This window comes from Ctenopharyngodon idella, chromosome 8, assembly GCF_019924925.1.
Source record: "Ctenopharyngodon idella isolate HZGC_01 chromosome 8, HZGC01, whole genome shotgun sequence".
Lineage (NCBI taxonomy): Eukaryota > Metazoa > Chordata > Actinopteri > Cypriniformes > Xenocyprididae > Ctenopharyngodon > Ctenopharyngodon idella.
Genome location: NC_067227.1, coordinates 28,072,651 through 28,100,182, shown reverse-complemented (window position 1 = coordinate 28,100,182; position 27,532 = coordinate 28,072,651). Strand labels below are relative to the sequence as shown.

The window sequence follows — 27,532 nt, the reverse complement described above, 5'->3', positions numbered from 1 at the left end:
CTCTCTCTCTATATATAATATATTGTCCTAAACACAAAATACTTTGATTAACTTTGATTAAACTTGTGCTATTTTTTTCAAGACAGTTACACCAATATGATAATGACTTTCCGAGATTCAGACATTGAGAACATCACGTACTTTATCCGGACAGAGAAAATGAGAGTTACATATACGCACTCAAAATACTAAAAAATATAAATATATAGGGTACAAAAACGAAACTTGTCATGAAGCATAAATACACGTGCAGGCAGCTTTCCAGGAACATCGTTTACCTGCGAGTTCACCTGCATTGGAGGGGCGGGGCAAAAGTTATATCAGCTGCATTGAGTGACAATCTGTTATACCAATAAACAAACGTCTGCTCAATATACGTCAGTGCTGCCCTAGCCAGAGTCGGTTGATTGGATGTTGATGGGCTCCCTGAGCACTCGCTGTCCAATCAGCGTCCTCCACATGCGGCAGAGAGGCAGTAGTGAGTCTCCTGCGATAAAACGAGTAAACGCCGCTTCCATCACCACTGAACGGGAGAGAAGCACGGCGAAACGGGTCGACCGTCACATTTCCAGGCAGGCAGAGGCTTGGACGAGGGCTGAGTGTGATGTACTAAGCAAGGATCTTTTCATTTGGCTTCCACCGATTCCCAGTTCTTTGGGAAACAAGAAGAAGATAGAAGAACTCTGTTTGGATAAGACTATTGGAAGGTGCATTTGCCCGTCTCAACTTTCCACATGTTCTTCATTGTGTCCCATTGGATGTGAATGTATGTGTCACTCATAGGCATATTCGTATCTATTTTTATTTTTTATTTTTGACCAAGGCAGATATCTTGAGCGGGATTCTATTCCAGTCTAACCATGGAGAACGCTCACATCAAGAGTGTGGAAGAAGTTTATAGTTATTTCAGCGTCAACGAGAGCACGGGACTGACTTTAGACCAGGTGAAAAAGCAGAAAGAAAAATGGGGTCTCAACGGTACGTCTGATACTTTTGTGTTCTTCACAGCCAGTGACGCGCGACAGACGCTTTCATTGAGGTTGACATGAAATTGTTACATTTGTTGCAATCAGCCGGCAGAAGCGTTCGAAACAGCTGACGTCATCAAACACGCTTCATGGCAAGCTGGTGTGACATTCATTTTTAAAAAACAAACAAACTAGTGTCTGTTCTATGCTACCTCTGTAGTGACTAGTATATTTTTCAGTTTCACTAGTAACTGTTAATTAGATACTAGTACTTATTTTTTAATGACTTTCAGTTTTCCTAGTACTAAATTAATAGACACTAGTAGTGTATTACAGTTGTTACTTGCAGCGTTTTTAATTTTACTAGTAAGGTATTTATTAGTAGTCATTCTAATTAGGTTATTACATATTACAAGTAAAAAAGCAATTAAAGCTGGTGAGTTGAACTATAGAAATTGTCCCAGTAATATGACAGGTACTACAATCTAATAAATAAGTGCTAATAAAGTCTGAATATGTATAGTAGCAATTTTTGAAACAGAAAAATACTAGTGCCTAATGAATAGTTACTAGTAAAACTAAAATAAGTTCCAGCAACAATTGGACTACAGATCCCCATAAATGTCAATGGCAAAAATTTCAAAATAGTTACCAATTACAATGGTATAGTTACTTTTCTTTATTGCCATAATTATAAGTAGCACACAAATAAGTACTAGTGACTAATTGAAGATATTAGTCACTATTAGAATGTGTAATAAATAGTTACTAGTGAAACTGAAAAATTATTTAAGGAGTGAATAATAAGTGCTTATGCATTAGATGGATACTACTTGGAGTATGTTTACACGACAATGACGTACTAAAAATGGAAAAATTTTAACTGTGTTTTTGAAAAATTTCGCACACAGACAGCATCATTGTCAAAACGATCCACGTTCACACAGATTGGCAAAAGTGACTAACAACTCTGTTTTATGCATGCCAGGCCAGTAGTTGGCGATGTCACTTTGTAAAGAAACACTACAATCCCGTAGACTAAATGCGTAATATGCAAATTCACTTTTTTGTTGTTTACATGGAGACAACTAAAAACAGAAAACTTTTTATGTGTTTTATGTGCCACTCATTTACATGACAACTACATTTTGGGGGCCTAAAAATGCTAACTTTTGAAAAAAGTGCAAGTTTTTGTAAACAATACCATTAGCGTCTGTGTAAACTACAAAAATGCAAATTTGTGAACACAGTGAGGTCATGTGTGTGAACGGGGATCGTTTTGACAATGTTATCATCTATATTTGATAAAAAGTAAAGGAAAAAAAAATCTGTTTTAGTATATCATTGTAGTGTAAATGTACCCTAAGTTTTAAGGAAAAGAAATGTTAAAACAGCTTGCCATGCACATTTCCCCTAGACTTTGACAAGGTGGAAGACAGGCACACACAGGCCCTTCCAGCACAGAAATAAGCTGAAAGACATGTTTAAATCTCTTCCGCTTTATTATGTTTCTGTAAAATCAAAGCGAGCATAGCTATCCAGTCTTCCTCTTTCATCAATTTAACATAATCATGTTTGTATAAAAACATAGATTAAAATATTCCTGTCAGCAGCCAGCTGAGAACAGCTTATATATACATTTCACAGCATGTGCTCAAAGAGGAGCCAGATATTCACTCTTTTGGGTTTGAATATTCATTCACATTTTTAAGCTTTCTTCTCAGAGTGGAAAGTTGTTCGTGACATGAAGATGGTTACTGTTTGTAACTCACTTCTCAAATATTAGACTTAGGTATAATATTGTTTTTTTTTTTTTTTTTTTTTTTTTTTTAAGTAAAGAAGACAAACTTATTCTTCACAGGTTTTAATGTAATTGACAATTGTGTTTTAGTCAATGTCAAATCAGTTTCTGTTTGGGAATGTATTCACTGTCTGTTTTTGTAACGTTATACTTTGTCTTTTTCATATCCTTCAATAAACCACACAGAGTTACCTGCTGAGGAAGGTAATATTCATTTTTAAACTATAACAAGATGTTATCATTGTTGTACTCATGTGATTCTGATACATTTGATTTTGATGTTTGACAGGAAAATCTATATGGGAACTTGTTTTCGAGCAGTTTGAAGATTTACTTGTGCGGATTCTTCTACTGGCAGCTTGTATATCTTTTGTAAGTACATTTCGGTAACATTTTCTTGGCAGATTTCTACAGTTATTGGTATTGTACACTATTCTTTGAGTGAAACAGTCTTTGAGTGTAAATAGGGTTGGTTAGCCACTTCTCAGATGTGATTCAGCACTGATTCATGTCAGGTGTTGATTGTTTTACACTAGAAACAAACCACAGCGTTACATACGCTGAAATAAACGCCCACTGGTATCCGGAAGAGCTGTGAAAGTAAAGATGTCTTGTTAGTTCCCAGAGTCTCGCACGCCTTGTCTTGGGTTACTCGCGGATCATAAGGGCTAAACAGCTGAGGAATCAGAACTCCTTAGGAATGGTGACAACAGCATTCATTGAGATTGAGTGTCTGTCACTAGCTGCCAAACAAGACGTCTTCGTGGTACACTGCAGTTTTACAGCCGAGGTTTAAGGACCTCTTGAATTAGCCGAGATGGTTTACCACCAAATGAAAAGACCCTGTTTGCCTGTTTGCTTAGAGACTTGAAAGGGTTGGATAGTCAGGCTATCAGTCAAATTTTATGTATTGGCTCAGTGCTTAATATAGTGGTGGTGTAGTCTAGTGGTTAAAAATCTGCCTTAGCATGTGAAAAATGTTATGTTCAAACTGCACAATTACCATTGTCTTTATAGTAATTAATGTCATATATATGAAGATATTAAACCTAATAGTTAATCTTTTAACTAAAGGATTTTACAGGCTGCATTTATTTGATCAAATACAGTAAAAACAGTAATGCTGTGAAATATTATATTATAATATTATATTCCTATAAATTACTACTACTATTAAAGGGTTAGTTCACCCGAAAATGAAAATTATGTCATTAAATACTCACCCGTAAGACCTTTTGTTCATCTTCGGAACACAAATTAAGATATTTTTGATGAAATCCGATGGCTCAGTGAGGCCTGCATCGCCAGCAATAACACTCCCTTTTTCAACACCCAGAAAGCTACTAAAAACATGTTTAAAACAGTTCATGTGACTACAGTGGTTCAACCTTAATATTATAAAGCAACAAGAATACTTTTTGTGTGCCAAAACTAACAAAATAGGGACTTTATTCAACAATATCTAGTGATGGGCGATTTCAAAACACTGCTTTATGATTCTTTTGTTTTGAATCAGTGATTCAGAGCGCTTATCAAACTGCCAGAGTCACGTGAACTATCGAACTTTCAAAACACTTATGATGTAACAAAGCCTCGTTTACTGAAATCATGTGATTTTTGGCGCTCCGAACCACTGATTCGAAACAAATGATTCGTTAAGCTTTGGAGCTTCATGAAGTAGTGTTTTGAAATCGCCAATCACTAGATATTGTGGAATAAAGACGCTATTTTTTTTTTTTTTTTTTTTGCCGCACAAAAAGTATTCTCGTCGCTTTATAATAAGCTTGAATCACTGTAGTCACATGAACTGTTTTAAATATGTTTTTACTAGCTTTCTGGGCATTGAAAAAAAGAGTGTTATTGCTGGCGATGCAGGCCTCACTGAGCCATCGAGTTCTTAATTTATAAATATCTTAATTTGTGTATCTTAATAACGACACGAGGGTGAGTAATTAATAACATAATTTTCATTTTTGGGTGAACTAACCCTTTAATATAATTTAATTCATAATATAAACCAGGAAAGTAAGGATAAGATGGTTGATTATCATGCTTTGGCTGCCCAAAAGCATTAGCTAGACTGCATTCACATAGCTCGTGAGATGAAACTGGCTGGTCGGGTGGAAGTAGAGAGTTATGCCAGCATCGCTCAGCGGAGTGATACTGAGGTGTTGGAGTCTGTGGTTTGACAGCTGTCTCGTAGTTGGCTGTGTAAGGGGGCATCTCTGCAGGCCAAATTAGGCCTCTGACCTTCAGTTGCAGGCCTCTCATTACCACAGACCAGTAACTCTACTGTCTCTTGAGAAAACCACCAAGATGTTGATTGGAAGGCTTCAATCTCTACATTTGACCTCCATGCTATGCATGTAATGACTTTTTTATATCAAGCAGATCATGCAAATCTATTTTTAAAGGTGCAAAACTTCAGTGCAAAACAAAACTGTCCTCCAAGTTGATATAAATGTCTATGCTTAATGATATGAGGCAAAGTAAATGGATGTTGCAGCTTCTTATTTTAGGGGTTCACATGCAATAATGTATCTAAATGAGGAAAATAAAAGATGTTTTGGCTGCAGTGAGCTGTAAGAGTTTTATTTCCAGTCACTAAGTTTTTTTGTCCTCATGTTTAAACTTGTTTAAAGTCATGCAGTTTATGCAATCCAAACAGAATATCATATGTAAATGGGTTGTATTGAATCCATTATGAGAAGGCAAATGTCACTGGCATGTCTTGTCTAGAATCTTGTTCCACTGGTCTTGAAATATCCACAGGGTGTTTTGAATGTGAAATGCTTGATTAGATCTAGCGGGATGTGTTGTGACAAGACTTTTTTTTCCTGCAGGTATTAGCCTGGTTTGAGGAGGGAGAGGAAACAATCACTGCCTTCGTGGAGCCTTTTGTAATCTTACTGATTCTTATAGCTAACGCCATTGTAGGTGTTTGGCAGGTCAGTATTGTGAATTTTGAATCATTACAGGCAAAATGTGTAGTTTATGCACAATTGCAAAAATAATGACTGTTGTCAATCAGGTTTCTCACATCTGATAGTCCCATCCCAAACTCTACTGCAAAATTTCCCAGACTACTTTTTTTATACGTTTGATTCTGTCCATCTCAGGAACGTAATGCAGAAAATGCCATTGAAGCCCTTAAGGAGTACGAGCCAGAGATGGGCAAGGTGTACCGTCAGGACAGGAAGAGCGTGCAGAGGATCAAAGCCAAAGAAATTGTTCCAGGAGACATTGTGGAGGTCGCTGGTAAGCGTTGCATTTTATATCATGATAAAGACAATGTGATCAGTGTCACTCAGTCCAGCCTCAGTTATTTCTCTGAATGCAGTTATTAGCAAGGTCACTGCACTTACGTGTTGTTACATGAGATAATAACAGCCTCTCAGCTCTTCTGTCCCTGTATGGACCCCGTACGGACCCCGTACAGCTCCATTATATGAGTATAGGTATTTTTGGTTGCACCTGTTGATTCTCAATGGACTGTGTGCGTCAGTCCTCATCACATGTTCGTCAGTGCTCATGCTCTGCCCAGAAGCATATCTGTACCAGTTGGACACAGCGTTGGTTCTCTTGGTTTGCTTCTTATATGTTTGTGCCCTTTTTTTTTTTTTTGGAAATGCCCAATAATATCTCTCAAATTTTTGAGCTCTTGCAAATGAATAATGTAGAGTGTGAAAAATAGCTTTTTTTTTATTTTATTTTATTTAATTACTTGGAGCCTCATTAATAAATACATGTAGAGAATGATCCTGCATCCTGCTTTATAAATCGCAAATTTTAAAATGTCAATTATAGGTTCATTCATTGACAACGTTTAACTCCACATCATTATCTGATAATAATTCTCACTCCTCATTGCTCCAAAAATGTGACACATTATAAAATAATAAGAAAAAAGTTAGTATGCATGCTTTTCATTTAGCATACATTGTACATTTACAAAAAAAAAACATCTACTTTCGTTTGAAATGAGAGAATTTTTTTAGATTTTTTTTTTTTTTTTTTTTTTTTTCCAATATGGCTATAAAATAATAACAGGAAAATGACTACAGAAATTACTATTGCAATATTTCACTGTATAATAAAAAAATTAATAATTATAATAATAATTTACAGTACAACCTTAAAATTACAAAACTGATTTATGGCTGTCCAATTTCTTTTACAAATGCTAAACCATCAAGCTTTTATTTTGGTAGAAAACTGCAGAGCGACTTTAAATCTACTCTTTTGTTGACAACAGATGGTTTATAATCGCTTCTCATTACATCTAATTAAATCACTGCCTTTGCGGTTTGATCTTCACACTTTGCGTCATATCACGTTTTGGTTTTATTTCAGTTAATTATCCATCCTCAGTTTCTGCTTTTATAAATCTAATGTTGGATCAAATCAGATCGTATTGTGTTTTGTAGATGAAGCCCCTGGTTTCTTGTATAATTAGGTAACACTTTGGTATTGTTAACACATTCAATATTAACTATGACTTTTGCCTCAAACTGTTAATTTACTGCTTATTAATAGTTAGTAAGGTGGTTGTTGTAGTTTAGGTATGGGGTAGGATTTAGGGATGTAGAATATGGGCATGCAGAATAGACATTAATATGTGCTTTATAAGTACTAATAAACAGCCAATATGCAAGCTAATAAGCAGCTAGTTAAAAGTGAGAATTGTTCCCCATACTAAAGTGTTACCCATAATTACTATTTTGAAGACTTGAGAGATGGAAAAGCAACCAGAATGAAAGCTGTGATGTGGGTTGTGGTTCTGGGGATGGATGTGTCCATCTGATCATCATGAAAGAACTGGCATTGTTATCAGTACTGTTTTACCTTTAACTCTTTGCAGTATAACTGGTGCTGTATTTTTTGTGCAAAGTGGTATATGTTATATTTAGCACTGATAGGCTGTTCAGATTTTGGAATGGTTTAATTATAACTCGCAGTGACAATGGTGCAGATGACAGGTGCCGGCTCTGGGCTCTGAGCCCACCCCTTCTGCAGCGTCTCACAGAATTGCAGCCTGTGACGTCAGATATGATCCAGACAGACTGCAAAGTCACCTTGTAGAGGTCATTGTGAAATGGTGCTGTTTTGGGGTTAGTGATTAGGCCCAAACGTGGGTAAATTTTCCACTAATGCATTTGTTTTGTAATTTCTCAAAATTTGCAGTTTCACTGTCTGAACATTGTCTTCTACATAATGTCTCAGTCTGTGCTTGCAGATAGGGACGTGATAACAGATTTGAGCTTGTTGGCTGATTCTGCGCTGTGGTGGCATCTGTGCTGATCGTTTAAAGTGCTTTCCTGTGGTCTGTCTCTGAATCTCTGTCTCTGCTCCTGCTGTGGGTTGTGAGCATATCGCAGTCCGAGCATCAGCTCAGCACACCCGCTGCAGAGGACTCTGGGACTGTAACCAGTTTAGTCGTGAACAGAATTACAAATGATGCCAGCGGCACCCTGACAGCCTATCAGTTCCGCGCAGGGCCGAGCTCAGCATGTGGGCCACCTTGCAGTCCTCTCAGTGCACATCTGATGCTTTAATTAGCATAACTTACAATGCTCTTTGATATTCTAAGCCAAGGTGTTTTGGTATAAAAGACAACCGCAGGTGAAATCTTGAGTAATGCCTTCTGTAAGGATAATTCTTGGTACAGTATATGAGCAGCTTAAATGCAATGGTTTTTCAATGTAAATACAGCGATTTCATCAGTTTAAGACCCCATGAAATCTAAAATTGAATTTTTGGGAAAATCTTTTTTTTTTTAAAACTTTACTTTTAATCTATGTCTTCTAGCTTTGGGACCATCTATACCCTAGTGTCCTTAAGTTGGCTATTTTTGGCTGTTTTATATAAAATTTCAATATTCCACTCCCCTCTATGTTCATGCATTGTCCTAATTGGCAGGAAACAAAATTGTGGGAAAAATAAAACTATATGTAACTGTATACTAATTTACCTATCCATCCAGCTTGTAGCTTTTACAATAGAGCATGCTCAACAAATGCCAAGCTCATGGGTTTGATTCTCAGGGAATGCATGAATTGACCTTTTGACAATCTTTTGAGATTGAAATTCAAGCACTTTTCAAGGACTTCCAAATGCTTCACACAACTTTTTCCAGAACTTCAAAGCTCAAATTATTATCCAATTTAAATGTTATTTTTAAAGGCACAATATGTAAATTTTGCTGCTAGAGGTCGCTTATTCAAAACAAAGGCGTAGCTTGATGATGCCTTTGATTTCGCAGAATCATGGGAGGTGTTGTCTTCATGTCCACAGCCGGTGGAAAAGAATCGGAATGGGACTCGGGCAGAAATATTCATGAATGAGCTAATGTATTAAAGATTTATTAACATTACTGTAGTGTGAGGCAGGGTGTGGCTGAAAGCCGTTGGAGCGGAACGAAGCCGCTGGAGCGATTGCTAATGAGAGATGAGCGCGACGCACATCTCGAGAGCAGTGGAGCTTTTATTATGCTGCAGACGACCGCTTCCACTTCCGGTCATGCGTATGTGGGGTAAGGCAGCGCTGTTTTATCATATTAGATACATTTATGTGTTGAAAGTTGTTATAATCCTACTCTGTGCATTCGCTCAGCGGCTACTATGAGACACTTGCTGCACACTGCAGTAAGCTAGATTGATATTAGGAATGGTAAAACATGGTACTCGCGGTAAATCAAGAAAACAAGATTTAAACAATAAAACTTACTATGTTGAGCTATATAACAATGATTAGTTTTCTGTCGATGAATGTATCCAAACAGTAGCTCACCTGTCTAATAAAAACACATAATATTTTAAAGCGTCTTTGGTGTTTCCATGGTTTCTACAAAATAAAACCGGAAATCGAGGGTAACGCGGTATGATGTCATTGATAGGCGACGCACAGACACAGTCCGTGTCCTGGTTAAAATTGCTTATTTCTCTGGATTTAAACATTCTTGGAAACATTTGGGATTATGCAAGTACACAAGTCAACAAAATATATAACATTGTTCTAGTGGTTTTTGGATATTTTAATCCAAAAATATTACTTATTGTGCATTTAATGTGATGACCAAAAACATTATTTGTTCATCTTTCAAAGATTGTTCCCATTTGTAAAACTAAAAGTTTCAAAGATGTAGGAAAACACTTGGTGGCAAACAAACACTTTTATTTAAAAATAAAAAGACATGAAATTACCACTATAACTAGTAGATGGAGGCAGAGGAGCACTTATTGGCTTATTAGCCATTTACACTGCCTAGTATTTGTTTTGCTTTTGAATATATATTTAGACATTATGAAATCACTATTATAATATATCAGATCATCTAGAAATCAATTTGTACTGAAATATGAAGGAACATATAAACATCGAACGAATCTCATTTATTTCAATTAATTCAAATTTAAAAATTGAAACTGAATATAAAGGCATTCTCAATTCATGTTTAACAATGCACACCCCTGAATGAAACATTGGATTAGATAGAGATGTACATAATGGAGCTTAAGACTTTTTCTTTAAATGTCCATAATTCAAGTTACATGGATACGTTTCAAAGAGATGCTTAATTGTGCTGCTGACTAATGCAGACCCGTACCACAAGGTGAGAATGACGTGTCTATTCAATTTCGCTCTAGCTGAGAGCTGATTCATGACTTAAGAGAGGCCCGATGGCGCTGTTCACAAACACTTTCCAGAACATGGCAGCATTTATCAGTATGCATATACAAAAAGCCCCTGCGATGAGCTATTTCAGGCGTATCTGGCCTCCAGGTAGAAGAGTGACCTCCGAACCCCTGAGCTGTTAGAGTTATCTATCCGCCCACTGTACGCACACAGCCTCCTCATCTGCCCTCAAAGAGCACGGAGTGCCCAGAACAAACCCAGCAAAAGGGCCCTACACAACACCCACACAAGGACTCACCACATATTCAGCTCAATACTGAACTAGTAATGGAGCATTCAAGATCAAGAAATAACACAATGGAAAGGAAGATGCAGTATATGCATGCATTCCAGCTGTCATATCATAAAGCACTTTAGTATCTTAAAATACCTTAAGCATGCATCAATCAGCAGGGTAAAATAGCTCACACCTAACCCTCCGCGGGAGGAGGTCGGGGGACGGAAAGCAGTGCGGTTTTGTTTAAAGGTTTATGCTTCCATCAGTCCCCCAGCAACACCGCACTGTCACGGCTTTCATTCCTCTGCTTGTTATAGCGACGCAGGACGCAGGGGTCAAACAAACATGCCTGCTCTTTACTTGCCACATTTCATCACAGAATAGCGATCTGATTGGCAGGGAACTGCTGAGCTGTGTGGGGTCTCGAGGTTGTTGGGTCAAGCTCAAAAATGACACTTACGTTAGAAAAGCTGAATTCTGTGAAAAAGAACAGTCATCATACTTGCACATATTTTTAAGGGTGGCCATTTGAAAAAAAAAAAAAAAAGAGAGAATCTACAATAGATAAATTAAGGCTGATTTAACTGGATAATCCATATTTATTTAAATACTCCCACTTTTCAGGTAAAGTTTTTAACTAAACTGGTTAAAGGTCTTTCTCCATGTTAGATATTCTTTTCTCAAATGGACACCCCAAAAGTATGTTCTTGTATGATGAGAGCTCAAAGTTCAATGCAAAGGGAGGTATTTTCTTTTACAGAAATTGCTTTTTAAGGACTACAACAAATGGCTTTTAGGGACTACAACAAGCTTTTTCCTGGGATGGTGACATCACCCCAAAATTAACATAAACCCTGTCCACTGGAACATGCAACAAGGGGGGTGAGGCCATGTTGGGCTGCTTCTTCCTGAGTCTCTCCATCAGTGTCCGACTCCGGTTTGAACAATGTAAGGCTGAACACCATTACTGACAATCGTCATTTTGGCTGCATGAGATTCTCCAGCTTTGTTGGTGTTGAGCAACTGAAGCATGAGCTGTTAAAGCTCCACCCTCTTCTGGAAAGGGGGCCGGGAGCAGCAGTTCAGAGACTTATATTACATCTTGTAAAAGGGGCATAATAGGTCCCCTTTAAATGCTTAACACAGACAGCACAGAACTAAGATTATACATTTGCAACAATTTAGATCACAAATTTAATAAAGTATATAAATAAAAAATAATTTGATAATTATTATAGCTATTATCATGTCAAAAACAATATAAAAATAAAATAAATCAATTGTTAAAAAGTTATGAGATTTGTCTGATATCAGTCATCGGACACTTAAACATCAAAATAACAGTTATAAACTCTGCATTGGTCATAAAAAGGCAATATGCCTATCTCTAATCTACAAATCACTGGTTTTGATTGGCCCCTCAGAGAAGTGTGGTGTGAATTATTGGACACCTGTTCCAACCCCAACATTGATAAATGGCTAGTATCTCCTTTACTCTCATTCATATTAACTCAGCCATTTGTGGATTCTTGCTGACAGCCTGAGGGCATCAAACACTTGCCGGGCCCCTGCCACTGTGATAGCTGATGGTTACCAGGTCCAGCAGAATGTTGCATGCCACCCCGCCTGGGTGCTTGAATTCCCAAAGCACAGACTATGCTGATGGGTAAGGGTAAGGCCAATGTGAAAGCATTTGCATGAAGGGGAAAAGGGGTGGTACATCATGGGCACTTCCCTATAAGGTCATCTCTCTGAGTGAACAATAGGAACAGCTGTTAGACCTGGACCCTTTCCACTCAACAATCGACGGCTGCAACATACAGACTTGGAAAAGTTCACTGGTTTGAAGTATTGTTTATTCCTCAGACAATCAGCAATACATAAAAGGTCTTTCAGGACAAATTGACTGATCTTAGAAGATTGGAACAATGTCTAAAACATGGTTGGCTAGACAAGGTCTTTCTGTTTGATCTTGTTAAAGACAACATAACCACATGGCTTGATGAGTCCATTTTTTTTTTTGCCAGCGTTAATGCACTTCCAACTGCACTTCCAAAAATATATACAGTGCTTAACAAATGTATTAGAGCACCTGTGTGATTTGAATTTGAATGAATAAAAATTGTGGCACTTCATACTTAAAGGCACAATAATGTAAGATTTTTGGATTAAAATATCCAAAAACTTCTAGAACAATGTTATATATTTTGTTGACTTGTGTAGTAGCATTATCCCAAATTTTCCAAGAATGTTTAAATCCAGAGAAATAAGCAATTTTAACCAGGACACAGACTGTGTCCGTTTGTCACCCATCAATGACATCATACCCGCGTTACCCTTGGTTTATTTTCTAAAAACCATGGAAACACCAAAGACGCTTAAAAATATTATGTGTTTTTATTAGACAGGTGAGCAACTGTTTGGATACAATAATTGACAGAAAACTAATCCTGTTATATAGCTCAACACAGTAAGTCTTATTGTTTAAATCTCGTTTTCTTGATTTACAGCGAGTACCATGTTTTACCATGACTAATATCGATCTAGCTTACTGCAGTGTGCAGCAAGTGTCTCATAGTAGCCGCCAAGCGAAAGCAGAGTAGCACTATAACATCTTTCAACACACAAATGTATCTGATATGAAAAACAGCGCTGCGTTACCCCACATACGCATGACCGGAAGAAGCGGAAGTGGCGACTGCGGCATAATAAAAGTTCCATTGCTCTCGAAGTGTCACTCATCTCTAATTAGGGACTTTAAGCAACAGCTGTTGATGGAACGGCAATGGCGACTGGAAGTAAACTGTCAACTGCCGTAGCTAAAGAACGCAAAAATCACTAAGCAACAACAAAGAGGATGGCATAACGGATCATTTAATCATTTGACATAGTAAAAAATAAATTACATGTAAATAAAAGCAAGAGAATGGTTGCTTTTGGCATTAAATGACATAGATACAATTAAAATACCACATAACCATAGAACATAACATTTACTTATCTAATCTGTCATGTATTATCGACTACGGCAAATCGGCTATTCTCCCGTAGTAGACGGTTACAATAGAATGTCAAGAAGTAGCAGTTAAATTCACGCATGCGCAACAGAACATCAGAATGCTGTTGCCGTAGTATCAGCAGCTGCTCCTTAAAGTCCCTATTAGCAATTGCTCCGGCGGCCTCGTTTCTGCTCGCACAGCACTCGGCCCTGCTCTGCTTCATACTACAGTAACATTAATAATCTCATCCATGAACATGATTTCGGCCCGAGTCCCATCCCGATTCTTTTCCACTGGCTGTGGACGTGAAGACAACACCTCCCATGATTCCGCAAAATCAAGGCATCATCAAGCTACGCCTTTGTTTTGAATAACTGACCTCTAGCAGCAAAAATTACATATTGTGGTTTTAAGTACAAAAAATGCCAAACTTTGTTCATGGCACAATGTTTTTCCTGGTTTCCACGTCAGTGCCGTTTGATCCGATATGGTTTATAACAGAGAATTCTGCGCTGAATTTGAATGCTTTTTGCTAGATCTCACAGCAATGTTATTAATTGTGTGGTGAATGCAAACGCTTTTATGCAACTTAATTTCTTTTAATTATATTGAATAAATTAACTTTATTTCTTAGAATGCATTACCTGTGTTGAAATTTATTTGAATTGCAATTCAGTATATTTCTCTACCTTTCATTGCAATTCAAATTCTAATTCAGCTTCTTATGCTGTATGGCCAATTCAAATTCACACTCATGAGTTGTAAAGCAGCCAATTATTAAATTCTGACTTTTGCCCAACCCTTGTTGCATTACACCAACTTTTGAACAGTTATCTGTAACATCATCTTCACTTCTTTACCTCCAAATCATGGTTTGTCCATAAGACAACCTCATGATCAATTCTTCAATGATCAAAACATCATTCTTACAAGAGATGTTTTTTCGTTCTCTTGTTACCAGTGAACAATGCTGGGTGACCTTCTGGGAACTGGACCTCATTGTGTACATTCGTTCCCTATTTAGGTGGCTGAAACTGGCAATTGAGCTCCATTTAAGTCTTTCTGAGAAAAGTCGTCACTGCCTCGTGTGCGACCTTGCCGGTGTAGCTCCTCACAGATCGTGGCGAAAGGACAGCCCGTTAATCCACAGCACAGAGATCCTATTGCACACACATGTGTGATGATCAGTGCCAAGGCCACACAGCATCCATTGTTGTCATGCCCCGCCATATTTTTTTTTTTTATGCCTCCACTCTCCGCATACTGGCTGGGCAAATTCCCCAGACTTTCTCTGATGGACATGTTAATGTTTAACATGAGCAGATCAGCAAAGACACTCTTTTATTAAGTACTTATCCCACCAAGTGTGGCCTAGTGAAGCTTATCACAAACATGCTCCACAAAGCTGCTATTGAACCCCATTGTTATAAGTTATGAATACACTGAGGGTGTAACACCTCTCAGTTGATTGACAGCTTGGGGGGTGTTAACCCTCTTTACTCTTCCTGTCGAGTGTAGGGGCAACTGCTGTCATGTCTCTGTGTTTAAACCTGATCGGTGCATTGGCGAACATATCAAAATAGTTTTCCCATTTTTAGCGCGGAGCATTGTTCCTCCTCATGCTATTTTCTTCTCTCACCCTCAAGGGCGCAGATGAGCTTGCATGTCTGTTTTGTTCTCGCTGAGCGAGCACGCTCTATCTCTCTGGTTCCCATTTTAAGTCCTTTTTATTTCATGATTGTGCAAAAGGGTCTAGTTGATCTGATTAAAGATCATAATTTGATTTGGGTTCGTCATGTTTCATCTTGCCAAGATTTTTCATCAGTCAGTGACAGAAGACATTTAAGGTTATGCTTTTTGAACAATGTGTTCTCTGACACTTGCAGTGATGCAGTGTGTGGATAAGGGCTGGGTGGTATATCGAGTTTGTACGATATATCGAGATATTTTTTTATATGGAATGAGGCAATACCGTTTATATCTATATACAGTAGTTTGATACGAGTGCATCTAAAAAATAGCGGTGGACGCAGAGTGCTGCTGCAGGGAAAATGCATAATACAATTTGTCCTAAACATGAGACATGCTTAATAGTTAAGGCTTTAAATTAACTCTCAAGATATAGTTAACATGTAGTTTATAACGGCTTGACCCGTCAGATGCTCTGACAGATGTATGTGCTGACAGATACTTAGGCAGTTTAATGCTTTTGTGATGTGGTGTTTTCCTCAGTGCATAACTTGCATTTCACAGGTATATTCTTTATCAGTAAATGTTAGACAGTCATGCAAATATTTACATTTTGCTGTCAAGAGTGGACGAGCCTTATGCAAGCGAGTTTTTCGCTAAACTTCATTGAACGAGCGCCACCATGCGCATGCGCGTCAAAAAGATGGAGCGCAATAGAATAGGAGAGCCATAATTATGACTAAAATATACATTTTGCTAAAATATTTGTTGTAGAACAATAAGTAGAATTTTAAACCTACAAATATGTTCTTATGAGAACAGTTACTGTAAAGTGACTATTGTAATGGGGTAAAAAAATAATATAAATTAGTCTGTGTTTTTAGTTTTATTTTCATTTTTATTAGTTTAGTGAATTTAACTTCTGTTTTAAAAATCATTATTTTTTTTTATTTTTGTCTTCTGTAAAAGACAAAACAAGATACTGTATTTTGATAAATATTTCAACTGCTTTTGTCTGTAAAATGAGTCATGTGGTTCAAAAAAATTGATTTGCATGTTGTATTCTATAATTTAATGCAAGCAAGAGACAGAAAGTGTTTTTATTTTTATCACCTATGCATTTATTAGCAATTTTAACTGTGAGTTTCTGTTTTCTGATGATTTAACTTAATATATTCTAAATATCTTGTATCTTATTGATTGTATTTTATTATCTAGTGGGTGACAAGGTACCTGCCGATATCCGTCTCTCTGCAATTAAGTCCACCACACTCAGAGTGGACCAGTCTATCCTGACAGGTAACCAAGTGTTTGGTTCATTTGTGGGTGTATCATCTATTTTGGCTGTGGGTTTTACTCATTTTTTCCACCTTACAGGTGAGTCTGTCTCTGTCATTAAGCACACTGACCCTGTGCCGGATCCCCGTGCCGTCAATCAGGACAAGAAGAACATGTTGTTCTCGGTAAGAAAATTGGACTTCAGTCAAGTCACCTTTATTAATATAGTGCTTTATACAATACAGATTGTTTCAAAGCTTTACAGGGATAAACGGGAACATAATGATTCAGTGATGCAAACAGAATTCAAAAAGCTCTAAAAAGACAATAGTAAACAGTCATTATTCAGTTGAAATCAGTTCAGTGTTGATTCAGTTTTGTTCAATAACTGAACTTATTGCATAATTGATTAATTTTACACACAATTCATCTATAAAGCATCTCTGGAGAAAACCGTGATGTTGTCGTCATCATCAGCTCAGTTCAGTTCTCATCCAATAGTGTCAGTGCATTCATAATATTGCAGTAAAGCGTTACTCATAATATTATGTCCCCAACTAAGCAAGCCAAAAACGTGCAAGGAACCGAAACTCCATCGGCGACAGAAATGGAGAAAAATCCTCCACTTTAGTTAGCTCTTCATTCTTTTTGTTGCAAAAGAAATATATTTTCCTGTTCATTTAAATGTGTGCATTTCAGGGAACCAACATTGCTGCCGGCAAAGCCGTGGGTGTGGTGGTGGCCACAGGCGTAAACACAGAGATCGGTAAAATCCGTGACGAAATGGCCGCCACCGAGCAGGAGAGGACACCCTTGCAGCAGAAGCTGGATGAGTTCGGTGAGCAGCTCTCCAAGGTCATCACCCTCATCTGCATCGCCGTGTGGATCATCAACATCGGCCACTTCAATGACCCTGTCCACGGCGGATCCTGGATCCGTGGTGCCGTTTACTACTTCAAGATCGCTGTTGCTCTGGCTGTGGCCGCCATCCCTGAAGGTCTACCCGCCGTCATCACCACCTGCCTGGCTCTCGGCACCCGCCGTATGGCCAAGAAGAACGCCATTGTACGCTCTCTGCCCTCCGTGGAGACACTGGGTTGCACCTCTGTCATCTGCTCTGACAAGACAGGCACCCTCACCACCAACCAGATGTCCGTCTGCAGGGTGAGCTCATCCTTTAGCAGTTTTGTCATCCTAGGCTTTGTACAGAAGTAATGACTCCATGAAATGGCTTGGCGAGTGTAGTTTTGAGTTTGATGAGTGCTGTAGACATATTTGAAACAGGAAGTTGTTGCAGAGTAGCCTTCAGTTTACATGATTTGCTACTTGCTAAATGTGTATACAACCCTAAGGGGCCGCTCACACAGAATGCGTTTTTCCATTCAACTCCACAACTTTTCCATTGGTTTTCAATGTAAACACACCAGACTGACGTCTTTAACCGTTGTGCTCGCATTTCGCACATGACACGTATTCTAAAAACACGGCGCTCAAGTTAAAAAGTTCAACTTTAAAAAAAAAAAAAAAAAAAAAAAAACCGTCTCTAGTCCTTGCGCTTTTTTTCGTTTCACTGACCTGCATCTCGTGTTTTTAACAGCAAAATGCATTCTGTGTGAACCAGCCCTAAGTCTGTTGTCCTGGAAAAGAAAGTTTATAAATGTGTTGTGTATTTCTGCAAAAAAATGACTTTAAACACGGACTAAAAGGTTTTAATTGGGCCTTTAAATAAGTAAACCTGTTAAATAATTGGTGATCAGTTCTTGCAGTCATTACAGGTCTTTGGGAGAAAAATTTAATTGCTAATTTTTGTGCTTTAATTTTTTTTTAAAGGACTCTGTCTACTGTGCTTTTTTTTTTTTTTTTTTTTTGCTGTCCAATTTGGGCAAAAAAAAGGTGATTCATATAATAATAATAATAATAATAATAATAATAATAATAATTAATGTTGTTATTATTATTATATTGATATATGAAATACCCTTTTTTGTTTTTATTATAATAAACAACAACAACAATAATAATTTTTAACAACAACAACTATTATTATTATTATTATTATTATTATTATTATTAAATAAAGATATTAAACAAGAGAAAAAATATTACTATTGTAGTACTAGTATTTGATTGTAAAGCCCTTAAATCTTCTCCTTGGTTGGCAACTGGTTTATAAACGCTTCACATTACAAATCATTGAAAACCCATAGTAATTGCACTCCATCTTTGACCTCCCGCATTTCTACCACAGTACTCGCTCAGGATATGTTTATTCTGAATTGGTAATATATATATTTTTGGACTTTTAAAAATCCTCTGTCGCTTTCTGGAAATGAAGTGTTTTGTGTGGCTTCAAGAACATCAAAGATAGAGTTTGTCAAAGGACTGGGCTGCTCACTCTGCAGAAATACAAGAATGAGCTCAATGATGGATGGCTGTAGTGTCCGAATTTGTTTTTTCTCTTCCTCTCTCTGTGGCTTACAGCCCTGACTAACTTGCTGTTCTGCCAGTTTCTGTATTTATTTAAACATAAAAACAAGTAGAATTTTGGCACCCTGAGTCCATATAATCTTCTTATGCTAATACTTGATTATTATGCTGCCATCTTCTGTCAGTTAACTTTTCAACAAATTCCTTCTAGACGGACAGCATGCTGATGCATTCAGCTAACAGTTGGAAATAGTATCTTAAAGGAACAGTTAACTAAAAAAATGAAATGGTTATATTAATATACAGGTTTGGAATAACAGGTGGTATAACTGGTATAACATGAGGTGATAAAGCTGTTCCAACATGTATCTGTGTTTCAGATGTTCATCATAGACAAGGCAGAAGGGGAGAAGTGCTCACTGACTGAATTCACCATCTCTGGCTCCACATATGCTCCTGATGGAGAAGTGTGAGTTTTCTGTCTCTGCTCTGATATGTACTTGTAGTACTGCGGTCAGCTTCTGTTTTAGTAGGTATTTTATTCATCATTCTGTTTGGTTGCTCAGATACCTTGATAACCGAGTAGTGAAGAGCTCCCAGTATGATGGGTTGGTGGAGCTGGCAACCATCTGTGCCTTGTGCAATGATTCCTCCCTGGATTTTAATGAGGTATGCTTACTAATTATCCCTTCTTAGGGTGGAAGATGTAAGCAAAAATGGATATTATACATGTATAATGAATATGCAAATTAGTATTTATGGAACTGATATTCTCAGAAATATATCACAATATAAACAATTCTATGAAAAAATGATTTCCAAAAGAAAGGTCTTTTACCATATCACATGTATTTAAATAAGTGTACACAGATTCTATGGATTAAAAAAAAAATTATATATATGTATGAAAAAGAATCTATGATGATGTATGATTTTATGTGTGTGTATGTAATTAGATATAACACTGTTTACCCAGATTTTTTATTTTTCAATCTTTGTATCTCTAACCATGTTTGCCAGCAGTAGAACAGGCACTATGAGAAGCTTCAGGAGAAGGTCAGTTCCACACATGGAGGACGTACCTTGATAAATGCAATTCTCTTTCAGGCTAAAGGTGTTTATGAGAAGGTTGGAGAGGCCACGGAGACAGCTCTGACCTGCCTAGTGGAAAAGATGAACGTTTTTGACACTGATGTCAAGAGCCTATCTAAGATCGAGAGAGCCAATGCCTGCAACTCAGTAAATATTTCTATGATTAGTAAATAATTAAGCAAGTACTTGTTTAATCATGATTTGATAACTCTATATGCGTGTATGTGTAGGTGATCAAGCAGCTGATGAAGAAGGAGTTCACCCTGGAGTTCTCCAGAGACAGGAAGTCCATGTCTGTGTTCTGTTCCCCAACCAAGTCCAAATCCTCTTCCTCTAAGATGTTTGTCAAGGTGCAAACTGGATACTGGTTTGTTATATATTGAGTTATTGTACTGCTGATGTTTTAGTCACATTGCTAAACTAGAGTGTCTTCCTCAGGGAGCCCCAGAGGGAGTGATCGATAGGTGCACATACGTGCGTGTGGGTGGATCCAGGGTTCCCCTGACTGAAGGCATCAAGGACAAGATCATGTCTGTGATCAGAGAGTACGGCACTGGCCGGGATACCCTGCGCTGCCTGGCGCTTGCCACCCGCGATACTCCTCTGAAGAAAGAGGAGATGGTGCTGACAGAGACAGCCCGTTTTGCAGATTATGAGGTGACTGAGTTAATGTGCTACACTGTACTTCACTAGCCTTTGTGTCATACTGACATAAAGTGTTTATCCATCTAGATAGCTGTCTAGTATCTAATGAAGTATCTTTGCGTTTACTATCTTAAAAACTATTTATTCATCTAGCTAGTTGGCTGTCTAATGAACTATCTAGCTATTTAGTACCATCTAGCTCTCTAATATAAATGTCTTTGCACCTTGCTAGCTACCTAATGTGTTGTCAAAAGTACCGACTTCAGTACCAATTCGGTACTGAAATTAAGAATATAACTCTTTGAGCGCTGTAAAGCAGATTCGTAAACACTTCTTATTGGCCATTGTTCATGCGCCCAACATATATGTCTGTGATTGGCTACAATGATCAACACTTCAAGAACACGTTGTAAATAGACATCATTCTTCTAGCTAGTTTCTAATAAACCATTTCTAGCTATCTAGTAACACATAGGGTGAACTCTGGTTGATTGGGACACTTTTTCATGGCAAAAAAGGCAAAGAGTGTCCCAATCAACCTGAATTCACCCTATAGTTATCTAATAAAGTATGTTTGCATCTCGCTGTCTAGTAATGTATTTAGCTATCCCATACATTTTCTAATAATTATCCATCTAACTAGATAATCCATCCATCTAGCTAGTTAGCTGTCTAGAAAGCAATGCAAAATGGTTTATTAATAATGTAATTTAACTATCTTGCCATCTCATAATGTATCTAGCTATCTAATGAAGTATCTTTTGTGTTCCGCTTGCTTAATAAATATTTTATATTTTAATATAAAAATATTTGTCCATCTAGCTAGTTCGCCATCTAAAAAAAGTGGTAATTCATCCTAGTTAGCTGTCTAAAGGTATTTAGCTAGCTAGTAACGTTAATATTTTTCTCTCTCGAGCTTCCCATCTAATAAATGATTTATCCAACTAGGTAACTAAATAATAAAGTGTTTATCTATCTAGCTAGTTAACGCTGTAATGACATATTTAGCCACAGCATTTAATAAAGCATCTTTGTGTCTAGCTAGCTGTCTCAAAGCATCTATCCATCTAGCTAATGAAGTGGAAACCAGAAAGAACCAAATTTTATGAGGTTTTTGTTTTAACAGTTTATCCAGTGTGGAAAGAAACATACTAAAGTTTTTCTAAACTTCCCTCTCCTCTCCATCTGCCAGTCTGATCTGACCTTCGTGGGCTGTGTGGGCATGCTGGATCCTCCTCGTACAGAAGTGGCCGCTTCCATCAAGCTCTGCCGCCACGCTGGCATCCGAGTCATCATGATCACCGGGGACAACAAGGGCACGGCCGTGGCCATCTGCAGACGCATCGGCATCTTCTCAGAGGACGATGACGTCGACCGCATGGCTTTCACGGGCCGCGAATTCGACGACCTTTCACCCCATGCCCAACGCGAGGCGGTCACTAATGCTCGCTGCTTTGCACGCGTCGAGCCTTCACACAAGTCCAAGATTGTGGAGTTCCTGCAGGGCTTTGACGAGATCACTGCCATGGTAGGTGGCCATATGATGATAATGGATAGTGATTCAGCTCAGCTGTGATTTGTTGACTAAACGGTTGTGTCTTTGCAGACAGGAGATGGCGTGAACGATGCCCCTGCCCTAAAGAAGGCAGAGATTGGCATCGCCATGGGCTCTGGCACTGCTGTGGCCAAGTCAGCCTCAGAGATGGTTCTTGCTGATGACAACTTTGCCACCATTGTGGCTGCCGTTGAGGAAGGTAGAGCTATTTACAACAACATGAAGCAGTTCATCCGTTACCTCATCTCCTCCAACGTTGGCGAGGTCGTCTGGTCAGTCCGTCTTTCATCTGTCAGCGTTATTTTTAGTTCTGTTTAGGTTTGTTGTATCTGTTGCTGATATGAATGACTCCTCCTCAGTATCTTCCTCACCGCTGCGTTGGGTTTCCCCGAGGCCCTGATCCCCGTCCAGCTGCTGTGGGTGAATCTGGTGACTGACGGTCTGCCGGCCACCGCTCTGGGCTTTAACCCCCCTGACCTGGACATCATGAACAAGCCTCCCCGCAGCGCCAAGGAGCCCCTCATCTCTGGATGGCTCTTTTTCAGATACCTGGCCATTGGCTGTGAGTCACAAACATGACCAGTGCATCCTTTGATTGGACTATAAAACAATTTACAATTCAAGAGAATTTTGCTTATGTTAATAAATGTATCTAACTTGGCATTTAATGAAGTGTCCATTGTTGCTGGTCTGTTAACTCTGGTATTAACTTGTGCTTCTCAGGTTATGTTGGTGCTGCGACTGTAGGAGCTGCAGCCTGGTGGTTCACTATTGCTGAAGACGGTCCAATGATCACACTTTACCAGCTGGTATATATCTCTGTTTTAAAAGTGATGTGTGTAATTTAATCTCATTTTAACCTTTTAATCTAATTTGTTTGACATTCAACTGATTGCAGCAATTTTTGGGCTCTTATTTTTTTAATAAATACTTGTATTAATAAAAATATGTGTATATATATATATATATATATGTGTGTGTATATATATATGTATGTACATATATGTATATATATGTATATGTGTATATATATATATATATATATATATATATATATATATATATATATATATATATATATATATATATATATATATATATATATATATATATATATATATAACCCAATTTAATTATAATTAAGTTAAATGCATTTTATTTTATTTTTTTATTTTAGAAGAGGTCTCTCACGCTCATGAAAACTGCATTTCTATTACGAATATTGTGAAATATTATTACAATTAAAAATAACATATATTTTAAAATGTAATTTATTTTTGTCATGCCAAAGGCTGAACTTTCAGCAGCCATTACTCCAGTCTTCAGTGTCACATTATCCTGTGAAATTTAATTAAAATATTTAATATATATTATTACATTTTAAATATTTATTTATTTGTTTGGTATTTAATATAATTATTACATAAGAATAATAATTAATTCTTTAGTCATCACTGCTTCGTCTGTATGTTCTAACTCTTTCTCTTCTTCACTCTCTCTCTTCTTCTCAGAGTCATTTCCTGCAGTGTTCTCCTGATAATCCTGACTTCCAGGATCTGGAGTGCCACGTGTTTGAGTCTCCCTACCCCATGACCATGGCCCTTTCTGTGCTGGTCACCATTGAGATGTGTAACGCCCTCAACAGGTCAGTCCACAGAACGGACAGCCGTCATCCACATGACATCCAGGCTCATTCGTGACAGCGATTAAAAATGAGCTTTGTATCTGTGTTGAACCCAAGTAAACGTGTCCCCCTCCCTTCTGCAGCCTGTCAGAGAACCAGTCTCTGGTGCGCATGCCTCCTTGGGAGAATGTCTGGCTGCTGGGAGCCATCTGCCTCTCCATGTCTCTGCATTTCCTCATCCTCCATGTGGAGCCGCTGCCGGTACAGCAACCATCCTGATTTATCTTAACATTTACCGATTATTAAAGGGATAGTTCACCTAAAAATGTGACGCTAAATGTTTGATATTGCAAATCACTATGTTTTGTGGAATCACAATGTTTTATTTTATCAAATTGTGCTGCCCTACATAGAGCCGTGCAGCCTGTGAAAAGTATCATTCCATACTTTTCTTTGCTCCACAGGTCATCTTCCAGATCACCCCTCTGAGCGTGGTCCAGTGGTTGATGGTGCTGAAGATCTCAATGCCTGTCATCCTCCTGGATGAGCTGCTCAAATTCGTCGCAAGGAACTACCTGGAGCCCGGTAAAGACCTGGACCAGGAGCCCGACAAGAGAGGCTGGTCCCTCTCTGCATGCACCGAGGGTGTCTCCTGGCCCTTTATAGCTCTGACACTCCCCCTAGTGGTGTGGCTGTACAGCACAGACACTAACATAACACAGCTGTTCTGGTCTTGACTGATCCCAGAGCTGCCGTCAAGCTAACACGTGACTCCAAATAACCAGAGAAGCAACATTTAACAACGAACAACATTTACCTGTTCACATTTGCACATGCATCCAAGCCTTGTTTGAATTTTTATATAATGTTTATCCTCATATATGGCATATTGCTGTCAGAAAATAGTATGTTCTTTTTTTAACATTCCATTTTTAAGCACATTTCTTATGTTGTTGTTTTTTTTTTTATTATTATTATTATTAAAGATGTATATTTTCTCAGGTCCCTTTATGGCCTTTTTTGGATGTTTAAAACATGGAGATGAAATATTTATCAGATTGCTTTGGATATTTTTGGCTCACAGCTCCGAGATGTCTTTATAGCCTTTTGGGCCAAAAAGAACAAATGTGCATTTGGGTTATATTTAGATGTTTTCCACTTTAACATCACCTATGTAATTTCGGTTTCCTTTCCTCGCTTGAAGCAAAATGATTTCCTCTCTGTGTCAAGTAGATTGCAGCTACCTCAGTTCTGTCGGTTGCTTTCTCAGGACCTGTTTCCTGACTTTCATTTTGTATTTTTGCTTGATAGAAGACTAGCCAAATGCACTAGTTCCCTTGTTCTAAAACACTAGCTGTTCAAAAAAACTGTTGAAACTGACAGTTTTTGAACAAATTCTCTGAAGCTGTTTACTTTATCATGTGTTGGATGTATTTATAGGGACAGTGTAGTGATTATAATATAATAGATCAATTATTTTTACTGTAATGTATATGTGTATATACTAGGTGCTTAGAAAATGAACAGCACAAATTATCCTTTTTTTTATTATAATATCTACGATGAATTCTGGGATAAAACCCCTGATATTACTAAACTAGTGTTGCTGGATAAAGACCTCTTTAACTCTGTAAATGGCACAACTTATTCATAAAGCCATGGGTATACTTCATTTTTTACACGCACAGTCGAACGCACAACCTTGCAAAGTTTGACTGGTACGCATACACAGGCGTTCGACGCGTGCGCAGTTTTGAGCAATCGCTCACCACGAGTTACAACCCATGTAAACATCTTTATATTCTTTCATGCTGGAGTTGTACAAAAAATGGTACTTTTTAACCTTGCACAATATCTCATCTACATAGGCCTCCATTGTCACTGTAGCTTGCATCCGTTCCAGTCTGTTCTGTTTATGCAGTTTTTCTTTTACTACCTTGTGAATCGACGCCCCCAGGACACGGTTGCCACCTTGTGGATAAACTAATTACTGCATTTAAATTTTTTAAATGGGCCTGTGCGATCTCTTCTGATGAAGTTCGCGTCACACGCGCTGTACGCTGACCCTCGTGTACGCGTAAAAAGTGAAGTATACTTTGGGCTTTAGGGGTCCTGTTTTTTTTTTCTTCCACTTTCAATCAGTTCTCTTGTAAAAGTGTCTTGCTGCAGGTGACCACCAGACATCATGCATGATTAAATTCAACGTATTAAAACTAATCGTTTTGTCCTGTGTGCATCAGAGTGAGTACTGCTCACATAATTCTGAAATACTCATAATACACCATCACAACCTCATGTTTGTTTGTGCTGCTGACTGACGTAATACACACAATTATGTGCAATTACCTGGAAAATGTTTATACAGGAACTCCATATAACTGCTCTGAAGAGCCCATTAATCATGTTTAATGACTGTTGCAGTTGCATGAGATGACATTTCTGTCTATACAGTTTTCTTTTTTTAATTTGTACTTCAGTTTTTTTTAATCAAATGTGTTCTTATTTTTACGTCTTTCTCTCTCTTTCTCCTCAGCTCGGGACGATTGAGCCAATCTGCTCTCTTGCAGAACCTGTGAGGTTTTCTTGACTTTAGTGCATGTGTTGTTTTGAGCAGCTCCACACATCTTTCTAGGCCTGCATGTCAACTGTGCTAAAACTTAATTTGCATTAGTTTAGAAAAAGTTCAAACATTAGGAGTAGAAAAAAGCTTATTTGATAACCCAGATCAAACCCGTCTGAAGCCAGTAAAATTTAAAAATACACTTAAAATCTAACATTACAGCAGTTTTCATGGTGCATGTCCCCTTATGATAAACGTTTGTATAGCGCTGCAATATTTAATAGGGCTGGGACAATACATCGATTCTCGATGCAAAGAATCTGGAGCGATTTTGATATTTTTCGATGTATCTTTTTTAACGGCAGATGGCACTACGTGCTTTCATTTCTTTTACATCCATCACTTAAACCTAAAATAATCATTCATAAAGTGCGAAATTACAAGGGGCTGTGTTTACATTAATCTCGCGTCATAAAAGCATTCTGAGCCGAGGTGCAAGTATATTTAACCACTTACATGACTCAGCAGAACGCACGAGCGCTCTTCTTCGTGAGCGTTTGAGCGTGAGGTTAAAAACTAGCCTAGAATAGATTCGAGAGAGAAAATATCAGAATCATTGAATCGCAAATCGATGTATTGTCCCAGCCCTGATATTTAATTTGGAAAAGAAAAAAAGATGCTATTAGTGAAAAAGGCATTGTGTCGTTTCCCTCAAATCTTTTGTGAGATATGTAAAATAACCAAAAATGATTGTTCTTGTTGCTTTGCGCAGGGATGTGCAATATGTTTTAAAGCAGAGGCTCATTTCAGGTGTTCGTTGTGTGTGTGACATTGAGAGACAGGCGGTCTTTTACAGCAGTTCCCATGACAACTGGAGGGCGGGTGCTGCCAAATCAGTGTTGTAATTATCACAATGACTTGTGGTTAATAAAATGATATTACATGGTTGCACTGCTGTTTCTTTACGCTGGCAACAGTTGAT

General features: G+C 38.0%; 1 protein-coding gene across 3 annotated transcripts; it reads left to right on the top strand.

Annotated features, from left to right (window-relative positions):
• The first annotated feature begins 434 nt into the window (after positions 1 to 434).
• Positions 435 to 27,498, top strand: atp2a2a (ATPase sarcoplasmic/endoplasmic reticulum Ca2+ transporting 2a). 3 transcript variants are annotated; one of them, XM_051904257.1, is made up of 22 exons: positions 436 to 707; positions 828 to 978; positions 2,956 to 2,973; positions 3,059 to 3,141; positions 5,613 to 5,717; positions 5,889 to 6,027; positions 16,588 to 16,668; positions 16,747 to 16,832; positions 17,347 to 17,811; positions 19,455 to 19,543; positions 19,641 to 19,743; positions 20,182 to 20,313; positions 20,397 to 20,516; positions 20,605 to 20,823; positions 22,004 to 22,339; positions 22,418 to 22,638; positions 22,726 to 22,928; positions 23,090 to 23,175; positions 23,878 to 24,011; positions 24,134 to 24,251; positions 24,455 to 24,575; positions 26,524 to 27,498. In XM_051904257.1, exons 2-22 carry the CDS (start codon positions 861 to 863, stop codon positions 26,535 to 26,537), a joined length of 2,991 nt encoding a protein of 996 aa, XP_051760217.1. In that variant the 5' UTR covers positions 436 to 707; positions 828 to 860; the 3' UTR covers positions 26,538 to 27,498. The 3 variants fall into 3 exon arrangements, with proteins under 3 accessions (XP_051760215.1, XP_051760216.1, XP_051760217.1); XM_051904255.1 differs by lacking the exon at positions 26,524 to 27,498 and having other exon boundaries at positions 435 to 707; positions 24,455 to 26,207; XM_051904256.1 differs by lacking the exon at positions 26,524 to 27,498 and having other exon boundaries at positions 435 to 707; positions 824 to 978; positions 24,455 to 26,207.
• Positions 27,499 to 27,532: the final 34 nt, after the last annotated feature.

Coding starts and splice junctions, on each gene's coding strand:
- atp2a2a (XM_051904255.1), top strand. CDS start 861: ATGGAGAACGCTCACATCAAGAGTGTGGAAGAAGTTTATAGTTATTTC. Junction 22,929..23,089: donor CAGATACCTGGCCATTGGCT/GTGAGTCACAAA, acceptor TGTGCTTCTCAG/GTTATGTTGGTGCTGCGACT. Junction 23,176..23,877: donor TGATCACACTTTACCAGCTG/GTATATATCTCT, acceptor TCTTCTTCTCAG/AGTCATTTCCTGCAGTGTTC.